This window comes from Harpia harpyja, chromosome 15 (genome assembly GCF_026419915.1).
Source record: "Harpia harpyja isolate bHarHar1 chromosome 15, bHarHar1 primary haplotype, whole genome shotgun sequence".
Classification (NCBI taxonomy): domain Eukaryota; kingdom Metazoa; phylum Chordata; class Aves; order Accipitriformes; family Accipitridae; genus Harpia; species Harpia harpyja.
In genome coordinates, this window is record NC_068954.1 from 399,222 (window position 1) to 424,468 (window position 25,247).

A 25,247-nucleotide genomic window follows, 5' to 3' on the forward strand; every position below is an offset into this window, starting at 1 on the left:
TCGTGCCGCGCCGTCATCGCGCCGCGCCGGACAGGCCATGGCGGGGCTGTGGAGGGGCTGCGGGCGGCTGCTGGCGCGGTCGCCCGGGGCTGCACAGGCGCTCACCGCCGGTAAGGGCCGCGGCCGGGGCGGGCCCCGGCCCCCCCTGCAGCTGGGCACGCTGTGTGCCCCCCCCCCCACCGCGGCACAGCCCCTCACCGCGGTAACACGGGGCCCCATTGTCACCCCCGGTGGGAAGCAGGGCAGGAGCCCCACAAGCGGCGGGGGGTGGGGGTCCCGGTGCCTCAGGGTTCCGTCTTTAGGGGGGAGGAGGTGCTGCCGTTCCCCCAGGCTCAGCGGGGAGCAGGGCCCGCCGTGCGTCCCACTGGGTGGAGGGCTCGGGCTCACTCTGGGCTCAGGAGATCTGCGTCGGGGGGCCCGTGCTGGAGCCGGAGGGGTAACGGGGGGCTGTAAAGAGGCGCGGCCCCGGAGCAACCTCCCACAGCTCCAGGACTCGCCCCAAAACCCGGGGGGGAGGCTGCTTTGGGTGCCCTCCTCCCCCCTGGGCAGGGATGGATGCTGGGACATGGCACTTTGGGGTTCAGTGGGCTGCAGCCAGCGCAGCATGGGGCCAAGCTTCCCCCAGGTGGGCTGCCAGTGCTCAGGGGTGAAGGCCTTCTCTTCAGTCGGGTCGGAGGTCCTGCCTGGGGCCAGCCCCTGCCCCCAAAAGGTTCCTGGGGCCCTGCATGGGGTGATTTAATCTCCCTAACAGCCTTGGTGTTTGCAGGGCTGGGGGGTGCCATAAATCTGCCCCAGCGCTGGCAAGCGACTCTGTGTGCCCTGAGTATGCTCTCTCTGTGCGGGCAGCTGCTGCAGGCAGGGGTGCTCCTGCCTGCGCTGGCCCAGGGCCTGCAGACCTGAGCAACAGACAGCTCTGCCACCCAGCTGCCCACCCCACCCCTGCGGGGCTGAGGCTGGTTGGCAGGAGAGCCCATCCTGCCCGTGCTGCATGTGCACAGAGCCGTGCAGGGGTGTGTGTGGCATGGGCTGGCCAAGAGCGGGGTCCTGGTGTACTCCCCTCTGCAGCTCCTGCTTGCGGCCTTCCCTGCTGCCGCCGCTCCCCCACCTGCTGTGCTGCTCGCAAGTAACCAGCCCAGCACCCTGGAAAAGCACAGCCATGGGGTCGGGGGCTGTCCTGCTGTGCCGAGGAGCCGGTGTTGGGGCGAGGGGGCTCAGCTCGGCGTGCAACTGCTGGCCCTCCTCCCTGCTGCCCATGGGGATGACGGCATGTTGCCCTGCCTGCCAGGCCGCTGGGGTCCTGCCAGGCCACCTCACTGTTTTCACTGGTATTTTTATCTGATTTGATGAGTCTGTTGCCTGGCACCTGCTGCACTGTGCACTGCTGGGCTGCGCATCCCCGTCTTGGTTCCTGGAGCGAAGCCAAGGTGGAGCTGGGAGGGCTGCCCGGGACCAGCCCCTGCCCTCACCCTTCCCAGGAGCCCCTGCCCACTGCTGTGGCAGGCTTGGTGCAGCCCGCAGCCCCAGGCTGGCTCTGGGCTCCAGCTCTACCTGTTGCTTCTTCATGTCAGAGCTAGCCCTGCCATGCTGAGGTACAGCTCCCCAGTTCCCCGAGGCCCTGGCAGGACTGGGGAACGCTGGGCTGTGCCCATGGGGGTACACAGCTGCCCGGCACAGCCGCTCTGAGTGGCCGAGTGCTGGATGTGGCTCCTGCGGCCAAGAAGAGGCTCTGCTTTCGGGCCTGGATGTCTCCCTGCCTGTGTGCGAGGCTGTGACAGTGGGAGCATGGCTGTTCCCCAGGGGCAGTGCTGCTGGAGGCCAAGCTTTCCTCTTCTTGTACCTTCAGCAAGTAATTCCTCTGGCCATGCCGTCATCCATGTGGAGGAGGCAGGCTCTCCTGGGCCCTGGGCCCTGTGCTAGGCAGCCATAGGAGGGCTGGGCAGATTCCAGCCCTGCTTTCGCTTGCTGCTCGCAGACCCCCTGGTGCTGCCGTTCCCCCAGTGCTGCCATTTCCCCAGGCAGAGCAGGGCTGCCAGCTGGGGCCAGGCCAGGGAGGTTTTCTGGCAGTTGGCTGTGCCTGGTGTGTCCAGCCACACTCGCCTGCCGAATCCCTGTCCCGCCTGGCGGCGAGAGCTGTGGGGTCGGGCAGGGCTTTGCCTCCTGCATCCCAGGCCCCGGGCCAGGATGCCAGCAGGGCCTGGGCACAGCAGGCAGCAGCACGTGCCCGCAGCAGTGACCTCGTTGTCCCTGCCTGCGGAGAGCAGCCCCGCGCTCCTGTGGTGGCAGTGCAGCCTCCAGCTGCCAGCCAGCGAGGTCCGTGGGGGATGTAGACGGTGTGGCCTACTTAGGCTTGGGCCTGTTTCAAAGTCCTCTGGCCACGGGAGCAGCAGCCTGCGGGATCGGCCAGGCACCCCCCGGCTCCCAGCCTCAACCTGGCCGGTGGCCGTGTGCTGCCCGCTGCCTCCTGCCTGACCGCGGCACCGCTCTGCACCGAGCAGGTGAGAAAGTGCCTCCCCACAGCTCGGGCGGCCGCAAGCTGGGGTGCCCTCGCCCTTCTTACCGGCTGTGTCCAGTGCTCCTGTGTGGGCATGGTGCTGCCGTGTGCCTCGTCTCTTCTCAGCCTGGGCAGGACGCAGCAGCGGCAGCAGGGCCCGTCAGAGCTGCGGGGTCGGCCGGGGGCTGGTTCCTGTGTTTGTGGTGTGGGGTGCAGCTGGGGGCTCCAGCCCCACGCAGGAGCTGCAGCAGGACCGTGCTGGCGTCACCCTGGGCAGGCGCGGTGCGGGTGGTGAGCGGCACTGGTGCCAGCCTGGGCGAGCGAAGTCATTGCAAGGGGATCGATCCGGCTGTGCTCCCGGACCCGGGCAGGGGTGCGCAGACAGGCCTGTCCCCCTGGCAGTGCTGGCGTTGCTTCATCACCACTGGGCACTGCGCCCAGAGTCTTCGGCACTAAATGAGTAACACCAGTGCTGCCGGCTGCGGTTTCTCAATGAGTGCCATGCAGAGGGAGCCTGCCTGTGCCTAGTGGGAAGGTTGCCCGCGGGAAGCAGGCGGCCAGCAGGCAGCCAGCGCTTCTGCTGTGCTGGCCTGGGGTCCCTTGCCTGCTGCCACCCCCTGCCCCTGCACTGCTGGGGCCCGTGGGCTGGCAGGGGCTGCTCCGCCATTGCGGAGGGATGTGGTGGCTCTGTCCGGGGACAGAGCCTCAGCCCTTGGGGGCTGCGTTAGTCTGGGGTGGGAGATGGACCCAGCTGCCGCCCTGGTTCACGTGGCTGGGGCGAGGGGCTAGGGAGCCGGGCCCCCCGTTCTTCTCCCCTTGTGCACGTGGGCTGAGGACGGTGCCTGCAGGAAGGCACAATCTGGCTGCAGGCACCAGGGAGGCAGCAGGCATGCACCCCTGCCGCAGCCTGGGGTCTGCGGCCCTTTGGCTGGGACCTGCTCCCCACAGCACTGCTGGGGGCTGTTGCAGAGAGACCGATGGCCCTGGGAGGGAGGGAGGGAGTGGGGGACGGGTGCTGCTGGGGACGTACCCAAGGCTCTGCTACTCCTTGTCCACGGGAAATCACTCATGGAGACCCTCCAGGCAGGGCTGCCGGGAGGAGGGGGGATGCTGGGGCTGCCACTCCCCAGGATGACAGCTTGCTGGGTTCAGGGTTTCCAAGAGCAGAGCAGAATCGCAGTGGGGCTGGAGACCTGCCTGGGAACCATCCTGGGAGGAGCAGGGAGAATAAGCAGGGAGCCCATAAAGGCCGGGGGAAGGAGCGCTGGGCCAGCCGAGTTGCGTCGAAGAGGTCAAGAGTGTAGGATGGAGTGGGAGCTGCCAAAGGCCCAGCTGAGTGGCACCCAGTGGGGGACGTGCACAGCAGAAGGTCCCTCACACTGATATGGAAACAAGACAAGGAGTCGTGCCAGCAGCCAGGCAGTGGTGAGGAGCTGGGGCCAGCCCTGGCACCCGGCAAGTCTCACCTGCCTGTCCTGGCTGCTGGTGGCGGCACAGGCAGAGAGCGGCTTTCCAAGGAAGGGGGTCATAGTCAGCAGAGTTCGTACAGTGCTCAGGGAGCGGTTTTGGGGAGCGCAAGGCCTGGGCTCAGGAGAGGCTGTGGCAGGGAGCGTGGGTGGCCAGCCGTGCAGGCAGCAGCCGGGTGGGCTCTGCCCCAAAAGTCCTGGGCACCACAGGCCCCAGGTGACAGATCAGCCCGGGTGCGGGGAGACAGTGCAGCCGGGCATTGTTTCAGCCAGAGATGCTGTGTCGTCCCGAGGCGCTTGGCTGCTGCGGGAGGGCCTGTGCTGCGGGGCGGGTGCGGGCAGGCTTGGCGCTGGGCGGTGAGGGAGCTGCGCACCGGGATGGACCCCGCGGAGCCAGCGCAGGCTCAGCCCTTCCCAGGGGCAGCGGGGATGCAGGCAGAGGCAGCTCTTGGGCAGGACCTGGCTGTCAGTAGGGCTCTGGGGGGGTCTCACCCTTCCCCGGCATGCAGCGGCCGCCTGAGCGGGCTGTGCTGGTCGCAGGGGCTCTCATGGGAACTGGCGACGTGATTGCGCAGCAGCTGGTGGAGCAGCGGGGGCTGCGTGGGCACCACGGCCCCCGGACCCTGAAGATGATGGCGATCGGCTTCTGCTTTGTGGTGAGTGCCAGCGCGCGGTGAGCACCCGGGCCCTGCCCTGTCCTCGCAGCACACGTGTCGTGGGGTGGGACAGAGGGCTGTTTCAGCAGAGTGAGACTATGGTGGCCGGGTGTGAGCTGGGCCATCCCGGTTCCACCTCCAGCAGCCACGGGCAGAGCTGGGTCCCCTCAAGGAGGAGCACCCTGTCCCTGTGCCTGGCTGCGGCTGTGGGCACCCTCAGCTGTGCTGCAGGGCAGGATGGGGCTGGCAGCCTCTGTCCACGCAGCCTGGGCACCCGTGCCCATCCCTGCTGCCGGTGCCAGCCCCTGCGGAGGTTTCACTTGGCAGGAGGGTGATTCTGCACCCAAGGGTGCAAATGTGCTTTGCTCTGCTGTGCGTGGCGAGGCGGGGCCAGATCCTGACCCATCGGCTCCTGTGCTCCAGCAGGGCTGTGTTGGGCCCAGTGCCCTGCACTGGGGGCTCAGGCAGGGAGCGCCCTGGGCGGTGCTGGCACAGCTGGCATCCCCCCGCCACGGAGCCCTCCCTGGTGTGTCAGGCATGAAGCCCTGCGGCTGCCCCGCTGGAGCAGGCCCCTGGCTGCCCCATCCTGGTGCTGGTGCTGCCTGGCGGAGGGCTCTAGGAGGGGGGTGGGGGGGCTGGGCACGGCAGTGCAGGACTCCCGGGGAGGGGAGGCAGGACAGGCCCTGGTCCCTGTGTTCCAGGGCCAGGGCAGAGCCCTGTAAGTGGGTCTGGAGACCCACCAGCCCTGACACCCCATGGCCTGGGAGAGTGGGACACTGCCCCTCACCAGCTGGCTCCTGCAGGGCCCTGTCGTGGGCGGCTGGTACAAGATCCTGGATCAGCTCATCCTGGGGACCACAAAAGTCGTGGCCGTGAAGAAGATGGTCCTGGACCAGGTCAGTGCCACGCGAGTGAGGGTGCCCGCATGGGACTGGTACAGCAGGACGGGGCGGTAGGTGCAGCCACATGTCCATGGCCAGGTTTCCATCCCACTCCCAGAGCCCCAGCTCGGGGCAGTGGGTACTGAGCAGGGGATGGTGCCCAGGACCTACTCCATGGAGTCGCTGGGCTGCAGCACACAGCCCCTGGGGCATCAGGCAGCTCAGCTCAGCCCTGCAGCCCAGAGCGTCTCTGCAGAGCGCACCAGCCCAGCCGGCTGTGCTCAGGCGATCTGTGGGGATCTGTGAGGATCCATGCTTTACCCCTGCTGCAGCTCTCCTAAGGCTGTTGAGAGCTGCCGTCTCCCTTCTCTGAAGCAGAGCATGGGAGGCCGGGAAGTGCTGTCCCTGGCATCCCCCCTGCGGAGGGTGGTTCCTGAGGACGGAGACCCCAGTGCTGCCCTGGCTCCTGCCCTCCTCCTGAGGCCAGGGCCAGCCCCGACACGGTGGAGGACTGGGGCAGACAGGATTGCAGAGGAGCCACCCTTGGCCTGCTCTTGGACCCTTCTAGAGGCTCAGTGGTGGTGCCCGTCCCTCAGTATGGCTCTGTGCTGGGGAGTAGCCCCAGGGCATCGGGCAAGCTGGGCCTGCACCCCTGCGCTTCTCCGTGCATTCCCCTCGCCCCGTGCTGCAGGCCCAGCTCCAGGCACCGTAAGCTCCCCAGCATTGGGCCCCGACTCCTCTCTTGCAGGGGGCCTTTGCACCGTGTTTCCTTGGCTGCTTCCTCGCTATCACGGGGGCAATGAACGGTCTGTCGGTGGAGGAGAACTGGTCCAAGATCCAGCAGGTATGTGCTGCTTCCCCAGGATGGCATGGGGCTGTCGGCAGCCAGGGCACCTTGGCAGCCCCTCCCGGTGCACCAGCGCTGCCGGCTGCTCCTGTTTGTGGTCATGCCTGTGTCTCCGCGCAGCCCCCCTCCCAGCACCAACTGCGTGCCCCCAGCTCTGCCATCACTCTCCAGTCCTTAGCCTGGCCTGCAGCTCCTGCAGCTCCCCGGGGACCCCAAGCACAGAGTTGGCTCTGCAGGTGCCCTACGGTCGGGGAACTGTCCGCCCCACTGCTGCAGGGCATGGAGCAGCTCTCTGCCTGGCCGGGGCCTGGGGGTGCGCGGGGACGGTCCTGCTGGGCTCAATGCTGTGTGCCAGGGCACTGGGGGCATCAGGTGCCTGGTGCTGCGGGTCCTCCGGGTGCTGGTGTCAGGGCTGCTCCCCGTGGCACAGCTCTCTGGGGTCCCACCTGGGGTGGGGCAGCCGGGTGCCTGGTGCCGTCAGGCTGCCTGCGCGCCATCCGGCCCCTCTCCTGGCTGCGTCTCCAGAGCCATTACCGAGATGGCTCCTATTAGCAGCAATTGCTGGAAACCAGCACGAAAGCTGAGTCAGCGTGTCCAGAGGGTGAGTCACTGGGGAGCAGGTGGCCACCCGCCACAGATGAGGTGCACCGGGGGTGGTCACCCAGCTGCCCGGGGGATGCGCAGCACCAGCGCTTGCACATGGATGGCTGCCAGAGCTGTGTGTGAAGGGCCCCAGCCCAGCTGGGCCATCTGCCCCCCCTGGCTGTGGGCTGGGGGTGTTGCCCAGCCACGCCATCAGCTCCTGCCCCAGGCTGGAGCTCTGCCTAGGGTGCCATTGCCCAGAGCCGATTCCTCTGCATGGGCGCACCCACCCCACCAGGCACCAGCCAGCTGCCCACCGGGCTGTGAGTATGTGCCAGCAGAGACCTGTCCTGCCCTGGAACGCAGGGAGCAAATCCTGGGGAGGACTGAGTTACCTGTTCTTTCTCCTGGCTTTGTGAGAGCAGCAGCAGGGTATGAGGTGTTTTGAGACACCTCAGAGGCACATGTAGGCTGGCCCTTGGCATGGGGCTCCCATCTGTCCCAGCTGTATCTTGACAAGGTCATGCCATGTATCTTGCCTTGCCTTCCCCAAGGAAACTCACCCAGGCCTGGGCATGGTTGTGGGTGATTCCTGGCTCCTGGCTGGTGCCCTGCCCTGGGAGGGAGCTGGGCTGGGGGCCAGGCAGTGGCGGCTGGTAGCCACCTTCACCCCTGGCTTGGGGCACATCCGTCTCTCCCCATGCAGAGGAAGCGTCAGCAGAGCATCCATCACCCCTGTGCCCGCTCTCCACGTCCTGGGCTGCCGGCCAGCACCGGGAGGAGGCCAGGCTCCTGGCTGAGTCACGGCCAGGCTGGATGAGGGACTTGTCCTGCTGCCGTGGGGCAGGGCTGCGGCACAGCCGCAGGTGCAGCACGAGGACAAGGCAGCACGTCAGGCTCCTGGGGCGGCTGCCCCGGCTCAGCGCCCCTCTCCGTCCCTGCCCCACGGTGCCTGGGAGGAGGCTTGGGGGACGCAGGGCCGGACAGGGGCTCGCAGCCTGCGCCGGGGAGAGGAGCCGACTGCCCCTGCCTTGCCTGCTCTGCCTGAGTCTGCTGCTGGCACCCCAGCTCACTGCCAGCCACACTGGTGGCGGGAAGGGCTCTTGGTGGGGACGGAGCAGTCGCGGCTGTCCTCTGCCTGCCACCCCACACTTGCCCCATGTGGGCACAGCTCTGGGAAGGGTGCAGGCAGGGGCTGCAGTAGCCCTGTGCCCAGCTGGAGCGGGCATGGAGCCGGGGGGATTGTGGCAGGGGACAGTGACCCTCTGCATGCTCCCAGCTCCTGCCTGCAGCCCAGCCTGCCTCTACCTCGGGTCACAGGCATCTCTTTGGAGATGCTCCTGCCAGCGCTGGGGCCTCCCCGGGGCCATGCAAACGGCCGCCCCTGCCAGGGCCATGGGTAGCTGTGCGGCAGGGCTGGGCACCCGGGGCGTCTGGGTGGCAGCGGGGCTGCGCTGCGTGCTCACGGCCTCCCTTCTCTCCCAGGACTACATGGACGCCCTGCTGACCAACTACTGCGTAAGTGCTGGTGGGGTCTGCGCCCCTCCCTGCCCCGGTGCCGTTGCCGTGCTGGCTGTGCCCCTGGCTGGGGTGGCCAGGCCGGGCTCTTCTGCACCCCTGTCCCTGTCCCCCACCTCAGGGGCTGCCGGGGGCTCGGTTGGATGCCCTGAATGCCTAGGCAGAGGTGGGCACGGGGAAGGGGCGCTAGCAGGGCCCCTTCACCGCCATCTCCTTCTCTGCCCAGATCTGGCCACCGGTGCAAATTGCAAACTTCTACTTCGTGCCCCTGAAGCACAGGTAGTAACGCGGCCGTGGCCCCAGCTCCCGGGCTCCCGGAGCCTGCGGCTGTGGACCCTGTCCCCTCTGTCCCCAGGCTGGCCGTCGTCCAGTGTGTTGCCATTGTCTGGAACTGCTACCTCTCCTGGAAAGCAAATCGGATGTGAGGTGGAAGCCGTGTCCCCTCCCTGCCTCCCCTGCCTGCGTGCTGCCTGACTCTGCCCCATCTCTGCCCCATCTCTAAAGCCCTTGGAACAGGCGCCCGTGGCTGTGGATGGGGCTGGGATATGCAGGGCACAGGCAGCAGCCATCCTTGGGGACCCCATCGCCTGCAACTATGGCCCTCACTGTTCCAGGGACACAAAGGAGAAGATGGGGCCGTGTCCACCCTGAGATGAGCCAGTGCCTGGGGCAGCTCTGGGTCCGGCAGCCTGCCATGCCGTGGGGCAGCTCTGCCCCTTGACATGCTTCTCCATCCGTGCTCACTCCTCTGCCCAGCCCCTGGCCCCACAGGCGGGGTGTTCCTGCCCTAGGCGTTGCTCTGTCCTTCCCTGGTGGCAGATCCGGGGGGGGGGGCGAGAAGCGGGAGCGGTGCTGGGCTGGTGCCAGCGCAGGCCCAGGGCTAGCAGTGCCATGGGTTAGGCACTGCCCCGGTCGGAGCTGGGGTCACTGCTGCCGAGGGGCTGCCCGGTCCCAGGCTGCCTGCCCCACGCTTGCAGCACCTGCTGCCGCAGGCTGGGTGTGTTCCCCCTGAAAAACGGGGTTTGCTGTAGCTCTGCTGTGGACAGTTGGAACACCCAATAAACAGCATTTTTCACTCTTGATTCTCGTCATACTTGAGCTCGTGGCCCTTCGTCCTGCACCAGGGGCTGTGCGGAAGCGGTTTCAGATGGATCATTCCTGTGCTTGCAGAGCTGCTGGCAGCCCTCCTGTCCCCTTGCTGAGGTGGGGACCCAGCGTTGCTCTCCCAGCCAGCAGGCAGGCTAGCAGGGCCTGGGGGCAGATGGATGGCTCTGCTCTCTGCCTCTTCGAGGAGCCGAGTGCATGGCCGTGGTGCTGGCATCGTGCATGGGCCTGGGGCACCGTGGTGCTGAGCCGTGCGGGTTGATGGGGGTGGGCTACCCATCTGGGGGGGGGGGTTCTGGCAGAGGGTGGATGGTGGCTTAGGGGGTCACCAGGTCCCACTGTGGCTGTTCCGTGGGGTGTGATGATGCCTACACTGCTGCTGTGTGGTGGGACAGGGTGAGCTGCACCCAGGGGGCACAGGTGCTGGGTGCACAATCCTCCCAGCATGCTCCATGCAGGGCTGTGCATCAGAGGAGGATGCAGGAAGGGATGAGGTGAGGTGAGGGCCGGAGCTGGCCTGTGATGGGGCTGCATCTGCCTGTGCATTGTCTGAGACAAGCCTGCCTGTCCTGCCTGCAAGGAGTCCCATGATGCTGCTGCCTGCCTGCAATTGCTGCCTCGTGGAGACATGCATCCAGGCTCGTCCTACTCAGGCAGCGAGCAGACACAATCTGGCTCATGCAGGGCCCTGCCCATCCTGACCAGGGTCTCCAGGGCAGAGCTGGTGGGACCACGGTGGTTGATCTCACCCAGGAGCCTGAGCCCCGGTCCCCTCGGCTGTGCTGCCACAGCCCCAAGCAGCTGGACGGAGCCATCCCTGCACGCTGCCAGCACCAGTCTGGGTTCTGCCAACCAGCCGCCGCCGTTGTGGCACTCTCTGAGGGGGATGAACTCTCCTCCCTCCCTCCAGCCCGCATGGAGCCTGCTCCACACTGCACTTGCACACCCGCCCTGAGGAGGGCTCGTACCAGCCAGGCAGGGGCTGGCCCTGGGTGTAGGGGCAGTTCCAGGCAGATGGGTGCAATCCAAAGCATGGGGGAGCCGAGACCTGCACCGGCCGGACCCTGGTGCACACGGCCAGGGATGGAGCCACAGAGCCCACCTGGCTGCCCGGCCCTCAGCACCCAAGGGACGGGAAGGGGCTGCAGCTGCAGCCACCTGACAGCACAGCGGAGCAGCACTCGGCCGCAGGGCTGGGGACATGTGATGGGGCCGTGCGGGAACGGCACTGGGGCTTCGGGGGGGCCAGGCCCAGCCTGGCCTCGGGCACCATGTGGGGCTGCAGGGCTTGGCCCAGGCTCTCCACAGCTCGTGGGGTGGGTGCTGCTGGCTGGAGGCTGTGGATGGCAGGAGTTTGAAGCCCTGACATGCTGAGCCTCTCACAGCTCCATCCAGGGGTGCAGGAGGCCCTGGTGTGTTGGCAGCAAGCAAGCTGTGAGTGTGGCACAAGCCAGGCACCTGTCCACAGGAGCAGCCAGGCCCACGGCGCAGGGGCTGCCAGGGCTCAGGGGCTTGAGCCCAGCCCCTGCTGTGGGCTCTGCCCTAGAGCCGCGGGGAGGTGATGCCGGGTGCCAGCCTTCATGCCGGATCCACGTCACAGGTGCATGACACCGTGTGCTGCCTTGCTGCGGGCAGGGCTGTGCCCCACCACCTCTGTGCAGCCTGGTGTGGGATGCGCTGTGCGAGGGGCTGGGCTGAGCCTCTGTCCCCAGGCTCTGCCCAACAAACACTGGCACCGTGGAAAGATCCCACTCTGGGCCTGTCTTGACACCTGCACCAGCATCGGTGCTGGGTGTCAGCTCGGCTCCCATCCGCCCGCAGGCAGAGGCATGGGGCTGCCAGGCAGGGCTGCAGCAGTGCCAGGGAGGGTCTGCAAGCAGGCCCACCAGCAGCTACCTCACCTTTTGGCAGCAGTGGCCGGTGCCCCGGGCTGGAACATCCTGCATGCAGCACAGCGCTGTCGGTTCCGGTGCCTTCACTCTATGAGTCACGGAATTTGGCTGGTGGTGCCTCGCTGTTGCTCGGGGCTGTCTGCAGCACCCGGCGGTTTGACCGGGGCACCGTGAACTCCGCACGAGGCACGGTGCCTCCAGGCCCTGCCACAGCCAGGTCGTGTGTGCCCCACCCGTGACCATCCTGTGCCAGTGGGTGCTGCTGGCCGGGGTTCCCCCCACTCCCCGCTCCCCAAGACGGCCCTGCCGCCGCAGCCGGTGCCTGCCCAGGACGTCGCTGCTCGACGCGGCCGCCGGGCCCGGCCTCACCCGGAGGGTCCCACGCCGGGGACCCGCGGGTCGGCCCGCTCGCCCGTCCCGGCGCAGCTCACCGGCGCACAGGGCTCGGGCCGGGAGGGGGGGGCCGGCCCGCCCGTCCGCCGGTGCCCCGGCCCGCGCTCTCCCGGCGGGTCCTGGCCCTTCAGCACCGCGGACAGCGGCACCGCTGGCACCGGGGCCGGGCTCGGGCGGCGCTCGGTGAACGGGGCCGGGGCCGGGAGGGGGCTGCCGGCGCTGGGAGGTGGAGCTGGGCGAGCCGGGGGGGGCGGGGGGAGCTGGGGGACCGGGGGGCAGCACGGCCGGCGGCTCCCGGCCCAGGGCACCTGCCGGCACCGGCCGCGCCGCGCCCCTCCGGGTGGGCGACGGAACGGAACGGGGGTCGTGGCCCCGGAGACCGGGGAGAACGGGGCCCGCCCCACCGCCCCGTCGTCCCGCCGCCCCACCGCCCCGCCGTCCCGCAGCCCCACCGCCCCGCCGTCCCGGCGCTCGCTCCCGCTGCCCGGTACCCCGCTCCGCGCCGCTGTCCCGGTGCCCCTCCCGCCCCCGCCCCCCGCCGGTCGGTGCGTGCCCGGCGCTGACGTCAGCCCGAGCTCCGGGACCTATATAACCACCGGCCGCGCCGCCGGCTCAGCTCCCGCGGGACGGATCGCGCTCCGCTCCACCGCCGGCGCACCGGCAGGGCACAGGGGACAGCGCACCGGGTACGGGACGGTGCCTGGGTTACGGGGCGGCGCGCGGGACGGGGGCGGCACACCGGGCAGGCGCCGGTGCGGGGCACCGGGGAGGGCGCAGCGCGTACGGGACGGTGCGGGCGGCCGGGGAGGGGGCTCCGCGCCCGGGACGGTTCCCCTCTCGCTGCCGGGTACGCCCTTCCCCTCGGGTCCCCCCAGTCCCCGGAGCCGCCCCGGTCTTTCCCCGCTGGCGCTGAGCCCCCGGCCCCGCAGGTGCGGACGGAGCCGAGGATGCGGCGGGCGCTGCTCACCCTCCTGCTGCTGCTCGCCCGCCCGCCGCCCGCCGCCGCCCGCCCCGCGCGCCCCGACGGCTCCGTCCCGGCGGCCGCGGCCGGGGCCGAGGCTCGGGACAGCCCGCTCTGGCCGCCGCTGGCGCCGCCGGCCCCGGAGCCGTGGCGGGCGCGGCGGGACGAGCCGCCGCTCTCCATCGACCTCACCTTTCACCTCCTGCGGCACCTCCTGCTGCTCGCCCGCGCCCAGAGCCAGCGCGCCCGCGCCGACAGCAACCGCCTCATCCTCGACGCCGTCGGGCGCTGAGCGCCGTCCCGGGCCCCCCCCGGCACCGCGCCGGGGTCCAGCCACCGCCTCAGCCTCCACGCCGCGGGCCGCTCGGCGCCGCACCGGCAAACTCACGGACACCTGCACGGGCACCGGCACCGGGCTGCACCCACCTCACTCTCGGCGCTGGGGCAAGTGGGCACGGTACCGGCCCCAGGACGGCCCCGCACCGATTTTGTAATAAAACGTGGTGGAAACCCGAGGCGTGAGCAAGTGCGGGGGGGGCGGCCGGGGGTCACGGGGGACGGGATGAGCAGAGCTGGGCCGGGGTCGTGCGGGAGCATCTGGGTGGGCAGCACCGAGCAGGCTGGGGCTGGGGCTGGGGCTGCGTGTGGCCCTGGGGTGGGGGGTCTCTGTGAGGGAAGGAGCTCCCAGCCCCTGAGGCAAGGAGGCAGCCGTGGGTATGGTGGGAAGCGAAGGGCACAGATCGATGGAATAGCGGGCGCCTCGCCGCTGGCGAGCAGGGCACAGGGGTGCTGCACCCACATGCGGGCAGCCAGGGATGCGAGCGGGGGCAACGAGAGCAACATGAGTGGCACCCCCCCCCAGAGCTGCTGTCAGAGCACCGCAGCAGGGTGGGACGGCTGGGGACAACAAACACAGGCCTTCAGAAGGGGCACGGCCACTTCGTGCACGGGCACTTTGGGGTGGGGAGCTTCTCTGTGGGGGACACGGTGCTGCTGAACACTGGGGGGGGGGGTCACGACTGGAGCAGAGGGCAGGGAGGGGGATCTGTTTCAGATCCCTGATCAAGAGAACATGGATGAAGCCTTCCTGAGACAGCTGGAGGAGGTTCAGCTTCCTCATGGGTGGCCCAGTCCTCACAGGGGCCTTCAACCTCCCTGATACCTGCTAGAAGGGCAGCACAGCAGGAGTGGAGCAGTGGGGGGGGGTTCAGGGAGTGTCTGGGGATGTGATGGCGGCAGCAGCAGAGGTCAGCTCCCAGAGGGCAGGCAGGAACACAGGCAGCAGGGTGCAGGCCCTGGATTTCAAGGGAGCCAGTTTTGGTGACCTGGTAGGTGGGGTCTGGCAGGAGGCAGTGACGAAGGAGCTGAGGAAAGCTGAGAGGCCTTTGAGGACAAGCTCAAGAGTGGTCACAGGATGGCTGAGGTTGGAAGGGTCCTTGGGAGAGCTCCCACTCCAACCCCCTGCTCAGGGCAGGGGCAGCTGGAGCTGGTTGCTCAAGGCCGTGTCCATCTGGACTTTGAAAGAGGAGGGTCCATCTGGCCGTGAGGAACTTGGAACTGGAAGACTGTACTGGCAAGAAAGGCCATACTGGAACAGGTTCCCCGGAGCATCTCCCTCCCTGAAGATACTCAAAAATCCAACTGGACCCAGACCACTGGCTCCAGCTGACCCTGCCTGAGCAGGGGCTGGGACCAGGGGTGCTCCAGAGGCCAGTTCCCACTCTGTGCATCTGTGGATAGCTTCATGGCTGAAGGGCCCACAACCTCTTGGGGCAGCCTGGTCCAGGCACACTGTTTAATCAGCCTCACCATAAAAAAGGGGGTTTTCTGAGAAGAAAAAAAAAAAAAAAAACCCACAACTTTGGGAAAATGTTTCAGTGGAATCTCCCGTGTTTCAGTTTGTGCTCATTGCCTCTGGTCTTAACACTGGGCACCGCTGGGAAGAGCCTGGTTCTGTCTTCTTTCCCTCCCATCAGGCATGTGTTCACATGGACTCTATCCTGCTGAGCCTTCTCTGCTCCAGGCTGAGCAGTCCCAGCTCCTCCTCATGCAGCAGATGCTCCAGCCCCTGCAGTATTGCTGTGGCCCTTCCTTCCCTGGATTCCAGAAGTCGCATCCTCCTCACACCGGGGAGCCCTGACTGGGCCAGGGCTCTGCATCCACAACCTCTCCATGCTGCATGGAGGGGAGGGCTCGTCCCCCACAGCCTGGGATGCTGTTGGCCCCCTCCCCTGGGAGGGCACATTGCTGCCTCCTCTTCAGCTTGGTGTCACCACAGAGAGCTTTTTTTTTTGCTGTTGCCCTTCATGTCCCTCAACAAGTTCAGCTCCCATCAGGGCCCCCAGAGCCAAGCAGTAATGCTCAGCACACTCACAGGCATCCAGGTCAGTGCCTGCAGGGATGTGCAGCAGAGCTGCTCACCAGGACCAGGGAGAGACATGGTTGTACCAGGGGTTGGCCTGGAGACACTGGGAACCCATGGTGGAGATCCACCATGGGGGGGCACAAGCAGACAGAGGGGACAGGTGACAAAGGAGGGATTTAAAAACACCTGAGTGTGCAGAGAGGGTGTCAGGCAGCCAGAGATAGCCAGGGCTGGGACATGCAAGGTTAAGGAGAGCGTCCACCCCACCTTGGGCAGTTGGAGGCTGCCCAAGGGATGGACTGGGGCTGGGGAGGGCAGGAATGGGTGACAAGCACCTGGAGATGGGGCTGAAGGAAGAAAACTACCTGAAATAGAGGAGAACCAAGCTGGGGCTCTCCTGAGATACCTCAACCCCCAGAAGCGGCACCCAAGAATGCCCAGGGGCTGCTGAGGTCCTTGTGAGCCCCTCTCTGTCATCTCTGGAAGGTGACGGGGACAGGGGGACATCCCTGAGGGGTGGAGAAAGGCAAATGTTACATCCCCAAATGGCTGGTGTAGGGATGGAGAGACCACGCAGCCTCACCTCAGTCTCCAGGGACCATGTGAGCCCTCCTGGGGCACATTTCTGGCCCATGAAGGAGCAGACAGTGACCTGGAGCAGCCAGGCTGGGGCTGCAGGGTCAATCCAAGCCCCCCCAGCCACATTGCCTCTGCCATAAAGCGATGGCTTGGGGACACAGGAGAGCAGAGACACTGCTTAGCCCATCCTAGGCCGATGCTGAGCATGTGTGCCCGCACTGGGACATGGGGTCTGGTGGGTGGACATGGCTGGGTGCGGCAGGTGGCTTGGGGGACCGTGCTCTGCCAGGGGCTGGTGGTGAGTGGGCACCGCAGGGCACTGCACCAGTGTCACGTGCTGTCGGGGAAGCTGGGCAGCACTTTTGCCCAAGTTTATAGGTAACACCAAATCTGCGGGGACCAGTCACTCTACTCGTGGGCAGAGCTGCCACCGGTGGGACCAAGCGAAGCTGGAGGAAGGGGCCAGCAGGGACCCTACACAAAGGCAAAGTCCTGCCCCTGGGAAGGAAGAACCCCTGGCAGCCATGCAGCTGGAGCCCACATCTACAGTGGGAGTGAGTTTGGCATGTGGCCATGAGGAGGGATCTGTGCCGGGCCATGTCCTGTGGGGGGGACCTGTGGCGCCATGTCCCATAGAGAGGGATGGTGATGCCATGTCCCGGGCTCTCCCGGGGCACCTGCAGTGTCACACCGTGGTGGGCTCAGCTGCAGCATTTCTCCCTCTTTCCCACTTCCCTGCCCCAAGCAGGTCTCACGCTGGGGTTAGCTGGAGCTGCCCTGGCCTCCCCAGACACATTTTAAGGGTTGCTGTGCTCTTGGGAGAAGTTTTTCCTGGTAACTGATGGGAATGTCCTCTGCCCCAGCTTGTGTCACCAGCTCCTGTGCTGTTCCTGTGCCCCGGGGGCAGTCTGGCTCCAGCTCCCTGCACCCCGGGAGGTAGCTGAGGGGTTTTCTCTTCCCGCAGCTGCACAAGCCCAGCTCCTGTCCCCACTGCATCCCCTGCCCAGCTGGGTGTCTCTGCCTGTTTGCTCGTAGGGACCCAGACTGGGCCAGGAACCAGATAGTAGCAGGGGAAGGGTCCTGCTGGCACAGCCCAGGCACAGGGGTCTCCTTGGCTGCCAGGGCACCCCCAGCCTCCCGGGCAACCCTCCCCCAGGGCCCAGCTGCTGTCCCAGCCCCGTGTTCACCAGGACCTGCCATGCACCGGCACTTCGCTTCCCCCTTTTCCGTGGGCCCATCCTCCAGGATCCTGCACCCCAGCCAGTTTGGTGGCCCCAGGCTTGCTGTGGGGTGCCCAGGTCTGCTGGATACTGGGGGTCCCAGAGAGGCCCAGCAGCCAGCCCTTGCTGAGCCCCAGTGGAGGCGGGGGGGTGGCAGCAAGGGGACACCCCTGTGGTGCCCCAGTCTCAGGGGACCTCCCCAGCCCCAGCCTCGGCCCCACGAGGAGCCCCTCGCCACGTGCATCATCTGCTGCATCAGCCGTGACGCCACGGCGGCGCAGGACAAGGCGGGTGACGCAGCCAGCACTGCCACGGCCCTCCCGGGGGGCCCGGCCAGCGGGACGGGGGGTGCGGGCCCCGACCTGGCGCTGATCGTGGCGCTCCCGGCTGTGTACTCAGCCAGCTCATCCCAGTACTGTTTGCTCGGTGCACCCAGGGGACGGTGCTGCCGAGACTGCGTCCAGCCCAGCGGGGGGGCTGGCAGAGCTGGGGGGGCCGGATGCGGTTCCTTGCCCCCAGGCAGGGGCTGCAGGCAGGGGGGCAGAGCCCCACTTGCAGGGTCCGATGTGCGATGCTCCCAGGCACAATCCTTACCTGGGCTGCCAGGGCCAAGCTGCGCCGGGGGGCCCTGGGGATGCAGCCCTTCGTGTGGGGTCCTGGGGGCACCGCTGGGGTGGTGGGGCTGGGGGCCAGCTCAGTGGGGTGGGGGCTGCGCCTGGGCCAGACCCCATGGAGCCAGTGCAGAGCCGGGGGAGCGGGCAGCCCCCTGTCCACCCCACACACCACACCAGAAACAACATCCTCACACACGGTTTAATGTCAGAGTGGAGCAACTCCAGCATTTGTGGAACTACAGCAGCAGGGCCGGAGCTCACCGAGGGGTGCCAGGGACAGTGATGAGCTGGCGGGTGCCGATGCTGCCCCGTGGCACCAGCTCAGTGCTGGCCTGTGTGGGAAACAGGCCTCAGCACCGTGCGGTGGGGACCCCGGGACACCTGGCCCAGCTCCCTGGGGGGGCCCCGAGGGGTGACTCCCCCCATTCACATCCCCATCTGTCCCCAGGAGGTGCCTCCTCTGCCCCACGGCACCCCTTGGCCTGGCCCCGTCCCCATCCCCCCCCGCCACCTCAGTCCCGGTGAGGGTCTCACCATGGGGAGAGCTCGCTGGCTTCTGCCTCGGCCCCACATCTGCAGAGGGAAAGCAGGTGACAAGACGGAGACAGGGACGCCCTGGCACACTGCAGGACCCGTGCAGCCACACAGACACATTGCTGGGCACGGCACAGCACACAACGCCTGCCGTGGGCACAGCAGCCCCTGACCACCCCTGCAGCCCTGTAGCCAAGCAAAGCAGCCCGGCATGGCACAGCGTGACATGGCACAACACGGTGGGGACTCACCCTCTGTGGCCTCGGGTGCCTCCAGGCTGTCCAGCCGGTCCTCATCTGCAGCGGCCTCGCTGCCGTCCCCAGGTCCATCTGCCTCATCCTCGCCCAGGGGCTCTGTGGGGCGGGGGGACAGGTCAGCTGGGGCCCTCCCTCCCCATGGCGTGGGCAGCCCAGCATGGGAGCCTGGCCCTGGGCAGTGCTGAGGGGCCGCACAGCCCCATTCCTGTGCACAAGGGGACGCATCCCCACACAGGGCATGAGGTGGTGGTGGGCTCTGCCTGTCTGAGGGCTGGGTGCCCCAGGCAGTCCCACATGCCCCCTGGGCATGGCAGCGCTTGTCCCAGCACCAGCACCTGTTTGGAACTCAATGGTCCTCAGCATCTCCGCCACATAGTCCACATTGATGGAGAAGTGGTCCATGTTCTCGTAGCCGGGCTCCGGGCGGCTGCTCATCGACACCTTGGACATGTCTGTGATCCTGCAGGGCAGGCAGACCCCCCGGGGAGCTGCCAGGGTCCAACACCCATGGGGCCCCCGCATCCCTGGCCATGGCCCAGCAGGGCCAGCCACAGCCATGCCTCCCACCCTGTCCCTGCCCCTGTGCCCCCCCAACTCTGCCACAGCCCCCTGCGCCCCCCACCCTGCCCCTGTCTTCTGTGCCCCCATGTCCACTCACTTTTTCAGGAGCTCCTTGGAGTGCTGTGGAGGAAAGCAGGGGGTCAGTGTCTCACTGGAGCAATGGGAGCTGGGACCCCAGGAGCCAGATGTCACCCCTGCCACAGCCCCACCCCAGCACATCCCAGGGTCAGCCCCAGATCCTTTGGAGCGACCACAGCCTCCCTGCGCAGCCCTGTGGGGCAATCCCAGACCCCACAGGGACCCGTGGCCCCATCACACAGCCCTGGGGGAGTTCCAGACCCCCTAGAGGGTCCTGGGCCCCTGCACCCCTGCCCGCACAGACCTGCAGGTACACGGCCATCTGGGGCTCCTCCATGGCCTGGATGGCCGACTCCACCAGCTTGGAGGAGGCCTCCAGGTGGTCGCCGTACTGGCGGATGAGGCCCCGCACGCGCTGCACCTTCGCCTCCTGCTCCCGCGCGATGCTCTGCAGCAGCTCCTTCTTCCGCTCCTCCAGGATGCTGTACAGCGAGTCGAAGCGCAGCCCCAGGTGCTGCTTCTGCCGCCGGCCGTTATCCTGCAGGACCGTGGGGCTCAAGGACTGCCCTGGTCCTGCCATGTCCCCACCATGGGCATGGCCCCAGGGCTGTATGCGGTACCCAGGGACACCCCCCGGCCCCCACCTCGATGGTGCGGCAGATCTCCTCCATCTGGGTGATGATGGCCTGGATCCGGTCGTTCCCTGCCACCAGCATGGCAATGCCGTCGCTGAGCTCGCTCTGGGACAGGATGGGATGGGAAGGGCATGAGGGCCGGCTGGGTGGGCAGCCCCCAGGCCCTCGCTGGTCCCCCCAGGGCCACCCACCTTCTGGCGCTGGTAGACGGCGGGCAGCGGCGCAACCTCGCAGTCCTTGTGCGCCCCGAAGACCTTGCAGAGGGAGCAGGTGGGCGCCTCGCAGCGCAGGCAGTAGATGTTGATCCGCTCGTCCTCGTGCTCCTCGCACATGAGGTGCTGCTCGGCCTTGGCGTGCAGGGGCCTGCGGGGGGGCGGGGGGCCGGGCACCGCTGCCCACCGGTGGGCCCTGGCCCCCAGGGACACCCCTGGCCCCAGGGACACCCCCTGGCCCCGTTGCCCCCCAACGGTCCGGGTGGGCTCCCCCCCCCAGCCAGCCCTGCGCCTGCAGCCCTCCCCCCCCCGCCCGCCGTGGGCTCCCTTTCACCCACTGGGCTCGCTCCCCCGTGGGGTCCCCCGGGCCCCCGTGGGCTCCCCGCACCTGGCCGACTCCTGCTTGTAGATGTCGATGATGTTCTCCACCAGCAGGTTCCGCTGCAGCCCGTACACCCCGTGCCGGTCCAGCACCACCTCGTGGCGGCACGACGGGCACCGGAACCGGCCGCCCGACGGCACCGCGCTGGAGCCCCGCGACTGCCACAGCGGGTTGGAGGCCTGGGGGGGGGCGGCGGGTCAGGCTCTGCCGCCGGGAGCGAGACCCCGCGGGGCCCGGCCCCCTCCCCAACCCGGCTGTGTGCCCCGCAGCCCCCGCGCGGGCACGGACACGGACACGGACACGTACATGGATGCGAGCGCGGACACAGGCACGGGCACGGGCACGGCCCCCGGCGCACCGACGCGACCGGGCCGTCCCCGCCGGACCGGGAGCCGCCCCGAGCGCGGCCCGGCCGGGGGTCCCGGCAGCTCGGCCCCGGGGCCTGGGTCGGACCCAGCGCCCCCCCCCCCCGCCCACCGCCGCTGCCGGGGTCCGGTCCGGGCGCACCTGGAAGACGTCGTTGGCACACTTTCGGCAGAGGTTGTGCTGGCAGGGCAGGATGACCACGGGCTTGGTGAACATCTCCAGGCAGATGGGGCAGATGAGCTGCTTCTCCAGGCTCTCCATGTTCCGCGCCTCCGCCAGCAGCGGCTTCAGCCCCACCGCGAAGTTCATCGCCGCGGTCCCGGCCCGGCCCGGCCCGGCCCGGCTCTGCCCAGCGCGGCCCCGCTCCGGCTCCGTCTCCGGCCCCGGCCCCGGCCGCCCGGTGCCCGCTCTGCCCCGGCCCCGCTGAGCGCGGCGCTAATTTTAGCCGCCCCCGCCCCGCCGGGGCCGCCGCAGCTGTCGGCGGCGTCGGGTGACACTGAGTCACGGCGCCGCGGAGGGGGCCCACCGCCGCGGCCGGCCCCGCGCCCCGGCCCGGCTGACCCCCGGGACCGGCTGAACCCCGGGGACTGGCTGACCCACTGAGACCAGCTAACCCACCGGGACCGGCTGAGCCGCGGGGACCAGCTAACCCACAGGGACCGGTTGACCCCCAGGGACTGGCTGACCCACTGGGACCGGCTGACTCGCGAGACTGGCTGACCCACCAGGACCAGCTGACCCCCGGGGACCAGCTGAGCTGCAGGGACTGGCTGACCCCCGGAGACTGGCTGACCCACTGAGACCAGCTAACCCACTGGGACCAGCTAACCCACTGGGACCGGCTGACCCACGAGACTCGTTGACCCACGAGGACCGGCTGACCCCTGGGGATGGGCTGACCAACCGGGACCTGCTGACCCCTGGGGACCAGCTGACCCGTGGGACTGGCTAACCCCCTGGGACCTGCAGCCCAGGCAGCCTCAGGGAGGCAGCTCGGTGAGCGGGGGCTGAGCCACAGCCCCCCCCAGGCAGGCCTCCCCACTGTTCCCATCCCACCCCAACCCAGGCCTGAGCCCTTGGCCTGGGCAGAGCCCCGCTCCCCCAGGATGAGCAGCGCTGCTCCCCAGGGGCTCCGCAGGGCTCCCCTGCCACCTCCCACCCGGGCAGGACGAGAGGCTGGGGCTCCATCCCGCTGGACCCCGGGCAGCTGGGGCAGGCTGGCAGGGGGTCTGCAGAGCTGGGAGGGTGTAGGACCCGCAGGACCCAGTGGGGCTGGGTGCAGGCCAGGGTCCCCCAGGCCCCACAGACCCTGTCCAGCGCCAGGCCCCCCAAACAACAGCATGGAAGGGTGCCCAGAAGGGCCAGTGCCAGGAACACTGCTGTCCCACCGCTCGCCCTGACACTCCGGCTATATTTAGGGCGTGAGACAGAGCCCATGCAGCTGCGGGCAGAGGCTGCTGCCTGTGGGAGTGGGAGGGAAGGGCAAATGGCTCACCGCGTCCCCCTTGCCCCTCTCCCCCTTGGGATGGGGCGGCACCATCTAGGCCAGGCCCTCAGCCAGGCCACAGCTCCCAGGAGAGCAGGGCAGGAGCTGGGCAGCCTGGCCAGGCAGCTGGCAGACCTGCCCAAGCGGGAGCAGGGCTCCGGGGCAGCACAGCGCAGCAGGACCCACACGCCGAGTTGCTGAGACATGCAGTGGAACGAGCTCCAGGGCCAGGGGAGCTGCTCCAAGCCACGCCACCGCGGCATCACTGCTCCTGCCCAGCACGGCCATCTCCCACAGGGCCAGGGACAGTCCCTGCACATGTCCCAGTGGGGCCAGGGTGCCTGGCCAGGCTGCTGCTGCCCTATGTACCGTGGCAGTGAGGAGGGGGAAAAGCACAGCCCTGTGGGAGCCATCACTGGCTGGTGGGGACAGAGTTGTCCCAGGAAAGTGACAGGAGACAGAGCGATGTTCGCCCCTGCGAGAAAGCACCCCCTCAAGCTGCACTTGGGACACAACCCACCTACTCCACACTCCACTCAGCCCACCACCCCCATGGGACCCACGGCCACAGCCCCCCCCCCCCCCCCAGCACAGGGCAGGGCCAGGCAGAGGCACATCCCACTGCAGAGTGTTCAGGCAGCCCCTGCCGAGAGAGACCACACAGACACACGCTCCCCTCCTGTCATCCTTTAATGGTACCCATAAAACCTATCCAAACCCAAGGAAAGTGCCTGTATGGGTCCCAGCCCTGCAGGGAGCCTGCCAGCAGCAGCGAGGGTGGGCTGCAGCCAGTGCCCCGGGCCCGTGGCAGGGCAGAGAGGAAGGGGGTACAGAAGGTGGCACCCCAACCCCATGAGCAGCGTTTGGCACCCAGCACCCATCAGGAGGGTCCCCATGAGGGCAGGTAGCGGGCTCAGCCCAGGTTACAGTGCTAACGGTCTCGGATATGCTCGGCTACCTCTCATAAGCTACGGAGCCTGGCCTGGAGAGGTCTCTGCTTGTGGCTGCTCAGGCCGGCTGCCAGTGCCTGGGGCCAGGCGGAGGCACAGCAGCAGGCGAGGCACTGGGGATGGGGCGCAGCAGCGTAGGCTCCAGGCCACTTCCACCACCAGTACTGGGAGACAGGAGCATCACTCTGGAGCTCGAGCAGGGGCAGAAGAGCCTCTGCGTTGATGCTGGCCAAATTAACCTGAGATTCTAGCCACCCTAAGGCTGGAGAGCCACCATGGGTGGTGTGACCGGGGTCCCGGAAAGTGACAGTGCCGAAGGAGGATCCCTGCCCCGATTCCTGGGGGAGCCGGTGGGACTGAGGCCAGCCTCAGGCATCAGTCCTGGTGCTGACAGATGGCAAGGGCTCTGTGCTGGCAGGCGGGGGCTGTGCCACAACAGGTATCTGTGGATCTGGAAAAGAATAGCTGCAGATCAGTGGCTCAGCCCTGTCCCGTGGTGCTGGCGAGCAGGTATCTGGGACGTCCAGCACCCCCAGGAAGGCTCCCACAGACCAAGGCTCCCAAACCTCTAGCCAGCGCACACCCATGCAGTAGTAGCCCCCACCCCACGGAAACCTGCAGAAGTCGCCCAGTGGCAGTCCCCGTAGACATGAGTATGGCCAGCGCCCAGGGAACGAATCCAGCCTGGAGCACAGCTGCTCTCCCCACACTCCACGCCCCGGAGGGCACGGACCCAAGTGTCTCTCAGCCGCAGACCTGTGCAGGGGCTTCAGGGGGCCCTCGCCCAGGGCGAATGAGGAAGGAGGTGGCCTGTGCAGTGGTTCCCTCTATCACCGTCACCAGCCCCGGTCCGGAGAGGAGACACCGAGGGCTGGCTGTTACGCAAGAGCTGCAGCTAAGTCCGATCCGAGCCTCAAGCCAGAGCTCCATCGCCCACGTGAGATGAGATGGGGGGAGCTCCCCTGGAGCCCCACACAAGACAAAGCCAGGTGGTCTCAGACATTGGGGCTCGAGACGCAGACAGCCCGCCTGACTCACCGCTGTCCTCCGCACGCATCTGCTCCTCCAGGTCCTTGGGGTCGACGTACTTGTAGGACTCGTCCTCCTTCGGCGGGCAGCACGTCCCGCAGCAGAAGAAGCAGCAACAGCAGCAGCAGCAGCAGGTGAGAGCGCTGCAGCACAGAGCCAGGGCCTGCGGAGGAAGGGACGGCAGCCCCCGTAAGACCACCCGCGCCGCGCCAGCGGCCAGGCCGCCATCACGGCGTCGGACGGGCTGGGCAGAGCCGCGACGGCAGCAGGGCGGGGCTCACCTGGAACCACCACTTGGACATGAGGAAGTAGTGCTTGACGGCATCGTCGCCGAACTGCTCGGCCACGTAGAGCCCCAGGGAGCCGTACTGGTCGTAGAGACGGCGCTTGTCCTCGTCGCTCAGCGTGGCGTGGGCGCTGTTGATCTCCTTGAAGCGCTCGGCCGCCGCCGGGTCATCGGGGTTCTTGTCCGGGTGGTACTTGAGCGCCAGCCTCCTGCGGGGCACGGCGGGCGGGGTGGGCTCCGGACGGGCCCCGCACCCCTGCCTGTCCGCCCCCCCCCCCCCCCGCGGCCTCACTCCCCGCACCGCCTCGTCCCCGCGACGGCCCCCCCCGCCGCCCCCGGCCCGTGCCCCGCCGTACCGGTAGGCCTTCTTGATCTCCTCGGGGGAGCTGCCCTTCTGCAGGCCCAGGACGCGGTAGAGGCTCTCCCCGACCCGGGACAGCTTCCGCTGCGGCCGCCCGGGCTCCGCCATGGCGCCCGCGCCCCGCGGAGGCGGACGGAGGCACCGACCGCCCCCGGCCCGGCCCTGCCCCGCGCCCGCCGCCGCTTCCGCCCGCGCCCGCCGCCGCTCTGCGCAGGCGCCGGCCCCGCGGCCCCGGCTGGCCCCGGTACGCGGTGGCGGCCCTGTCGGTGACGCAGCCCCGGCACAGGGACACCCCCCCCCCGGGCACACGGCGACACCCCCGGCACACAGCCTGTCTCCCCTGGCACACAGGGACACCCCTATCGCGCACCCCCCCAATGACACTCCCATCACACCCCCCAGCACGCCCGGCATGCAGTGACACCCCTGTCACCCCCCCAGTGACACCCCAACCACCCCACACACAGCGACACCCGCATCACCACCACCCCCAGTGACAGCCCCATCACACACCCCAGCACCCCCGGCATGCAGTGACACC

The 25,247-nt window shown here is 68.3% G+C and overlaps 4 protein-coding genes across 7 annotated transcripts; 2 read left to right on the forward strand and 2 right to left on the reverse strand.

Annotated features, from left to right (window-relative positions):
- The first annotated feature begins 2 nt into the window (after positions 1-2).
- MPV17 (mitochondrial inner membrane protein MPV17) lies at positions 3-9,013 on the forward strand. 4 transcript variants are annotated; one of them, XM_052809578.1, is made up of 7 exons: positions 3-110; positions 4,498-4,613; positions 5,417-5,509; positions 6,243-6,338; positions 8,409-8,441; positions 8,668-8,720; positions 8,797-9,013. In XM_052809578.1, the coding sequence occupies exons 1-7, from the start codon at positions 38-40 to the stop codon at positions 8,864-8,866; spliced, it is 534 nt and encodes a 177-aa protein (XP_052665538.1). In that variant the 5' UTR covers positions 3-37; the 3' UTR covers positions 8,867-9,013. The 4 variants fall into 4 exon arrangements, with proteins under 4 accessions (XP_052665538.1, XP_052665537.1, XP_052665539.1 ...); XM_052809577.1 differs by lacking the exon at positions 8,668-8,720 and having other exon boundaries at positions 8,797-8,989; XM_052809579.1 differs by lacking the exons at positions 8,409-8,441; positions 8,668-8,720 and having other exon boundaries at positions 8,797-8,989.
- A 3,400-nt stretch (positions 9,014-12,413) lies between these two features.
- On the forward strand, positions 12,414-13,194 carry UCN (urocortin). Its single transcript, XM_052810344.1, has 2 exons — positions 12,414-12,516; positions 12,760-13,194. The coding sequence occupies exon 2, from the start codon at positions 12,778-12,780 to the stop codon at positions 13,081-13,083; it is 306 nt and encodes a 101-aa protein (XP_052666304.1). The 5' UTR covers positions 12,414-12,516; positions 12,760-12,777; the 3' UTR covers positions 13,084-13,194.
- Positions 13,195-17,754: 4,560 nt separating this feature from the next.
- TRIM54 (tripartite motif containing 54) lies at positions 17,755-21,022 on the reverse strand. Its single transcript, XM_052810304.1, has 10 exons — positions 20,736-21,022; positions 20,235-20,407; positions 19,826-19,997; positions 19,644-19,739; positions 19,304-19,537; positions 19,019-19,041; positions 18,696-18,820; positions 18,355-18,456; positions 18,104-18,142; positions 17,755-17,901 (listed from the first exon to the last, which is right to left on the reverse strand). Exons 1-10 carry the CDS (start codon positions 20,901-20,903, stop codon positions 17,891-17,893), a joined length of 1,143 nt encoding a protein of 380 aa, XP_052666264.1. The 5' UTR covers positions 20,904-21,022; the 3' UTR covers positions 17,755-17,890.
- Positions 21,023-22,752: 1,730 nt separating this feature from the next.
- On the reverse strand, positions 22,753-24,915 carry DNAJC5G (DnaJ heat shock protein family (Hsp40) member C5 gamma). Its single transcript, XM_052809774.1, has 4 exons — positions 24,702-24,915; positions 24,341-24,554; positions 24,069-24,222; positions 22,753-23,481 (listed from the first exon to the last, which is right to left on the reverse strand). Exons 1-4 carry the CDS (start codon positions 24,812-24,814, stop codon positions 23,399-23,401), a joined length of 564 nt encoding a protein of 187 aa, XP_052665734.1. The 5' UTR covers positions 24,815-24,915; the 3' UTR covers positions 22,753-23,398.
- Between the last annotated feature and the right edge of the window lie 332 nt (positions 24,916-25,247).

Coding starts and splice junctions, on each gene's coding strand:
- TRIM54 (XM_052810304.1), bottom strand. CDS start 20,903: ATGAACTTCGCGGTGGGGCTGAAGCCGCTGCTGGCGGAGGCGCGGAAC. Junction 19,042..19,303: donor AGATGGCCGTGTACCTGCAG/GTCTGTGCGGGC, acceptor TTTCCTCCACAG/CACTCCAAGGAGCTCCTGAA. Junction 18,143..18,354: donor GGCACCCGAGGCCACAGAGG/GTGAGTCCCCAC, acceptor TTCCCTCTGCAG/ATGTGGGGCCGAGGCAGAAG.
- UCN (XM_052810344.1), top strand. CDS start 12,778: ATGCGGCGGGCGCTGCTCACCCTCCTGCTGCTGCTCGCCCGCCCGCCG.
- DNAJC5G (XM_052809774.1), bottom strand. CDS start 24,814: ATGGCGGAGCCCGGGCGGCCGCAGCGGAAGCTGTCCCGGGTCGGGGAG. Junction 24,555..24,701: donor GAGATCAAGAAGGCCTACCG/GTACGGCGGGGC, acceptor CGTGCCCCGCAG/GAGGCTGGCGCTCAAGTACC. Junction 24,223..24,340: donor TGTCCAAGTGGTGGTTCCAG/GTGAGCCCCGCC, acceptor CTTCCTCCGCAG/GCCCTGGCTCTGTGCTGCAG.
- MPV17 (XM_052809577.1), top strand. CDS start 38: ATGGCGGGGCTGTGGAGGGGCTGCGGGCGGCTGCTGGCGCGGTCGCCC. Junction 6,339..8,408: donor ACTGGTCCAAGATCCAGCAG/GTATGTGCTGCT, acceptor CTTCTCTCCCAG/GACTACATGGACGCCCTGCT. Junction 8,442..8,796: donor CCCTGCTGACCAACTACTGC/GTAAGTGCTGGT, acceptor CTCTGTCCCCAG/GCTGGCCGTCGTCCAGTGTG.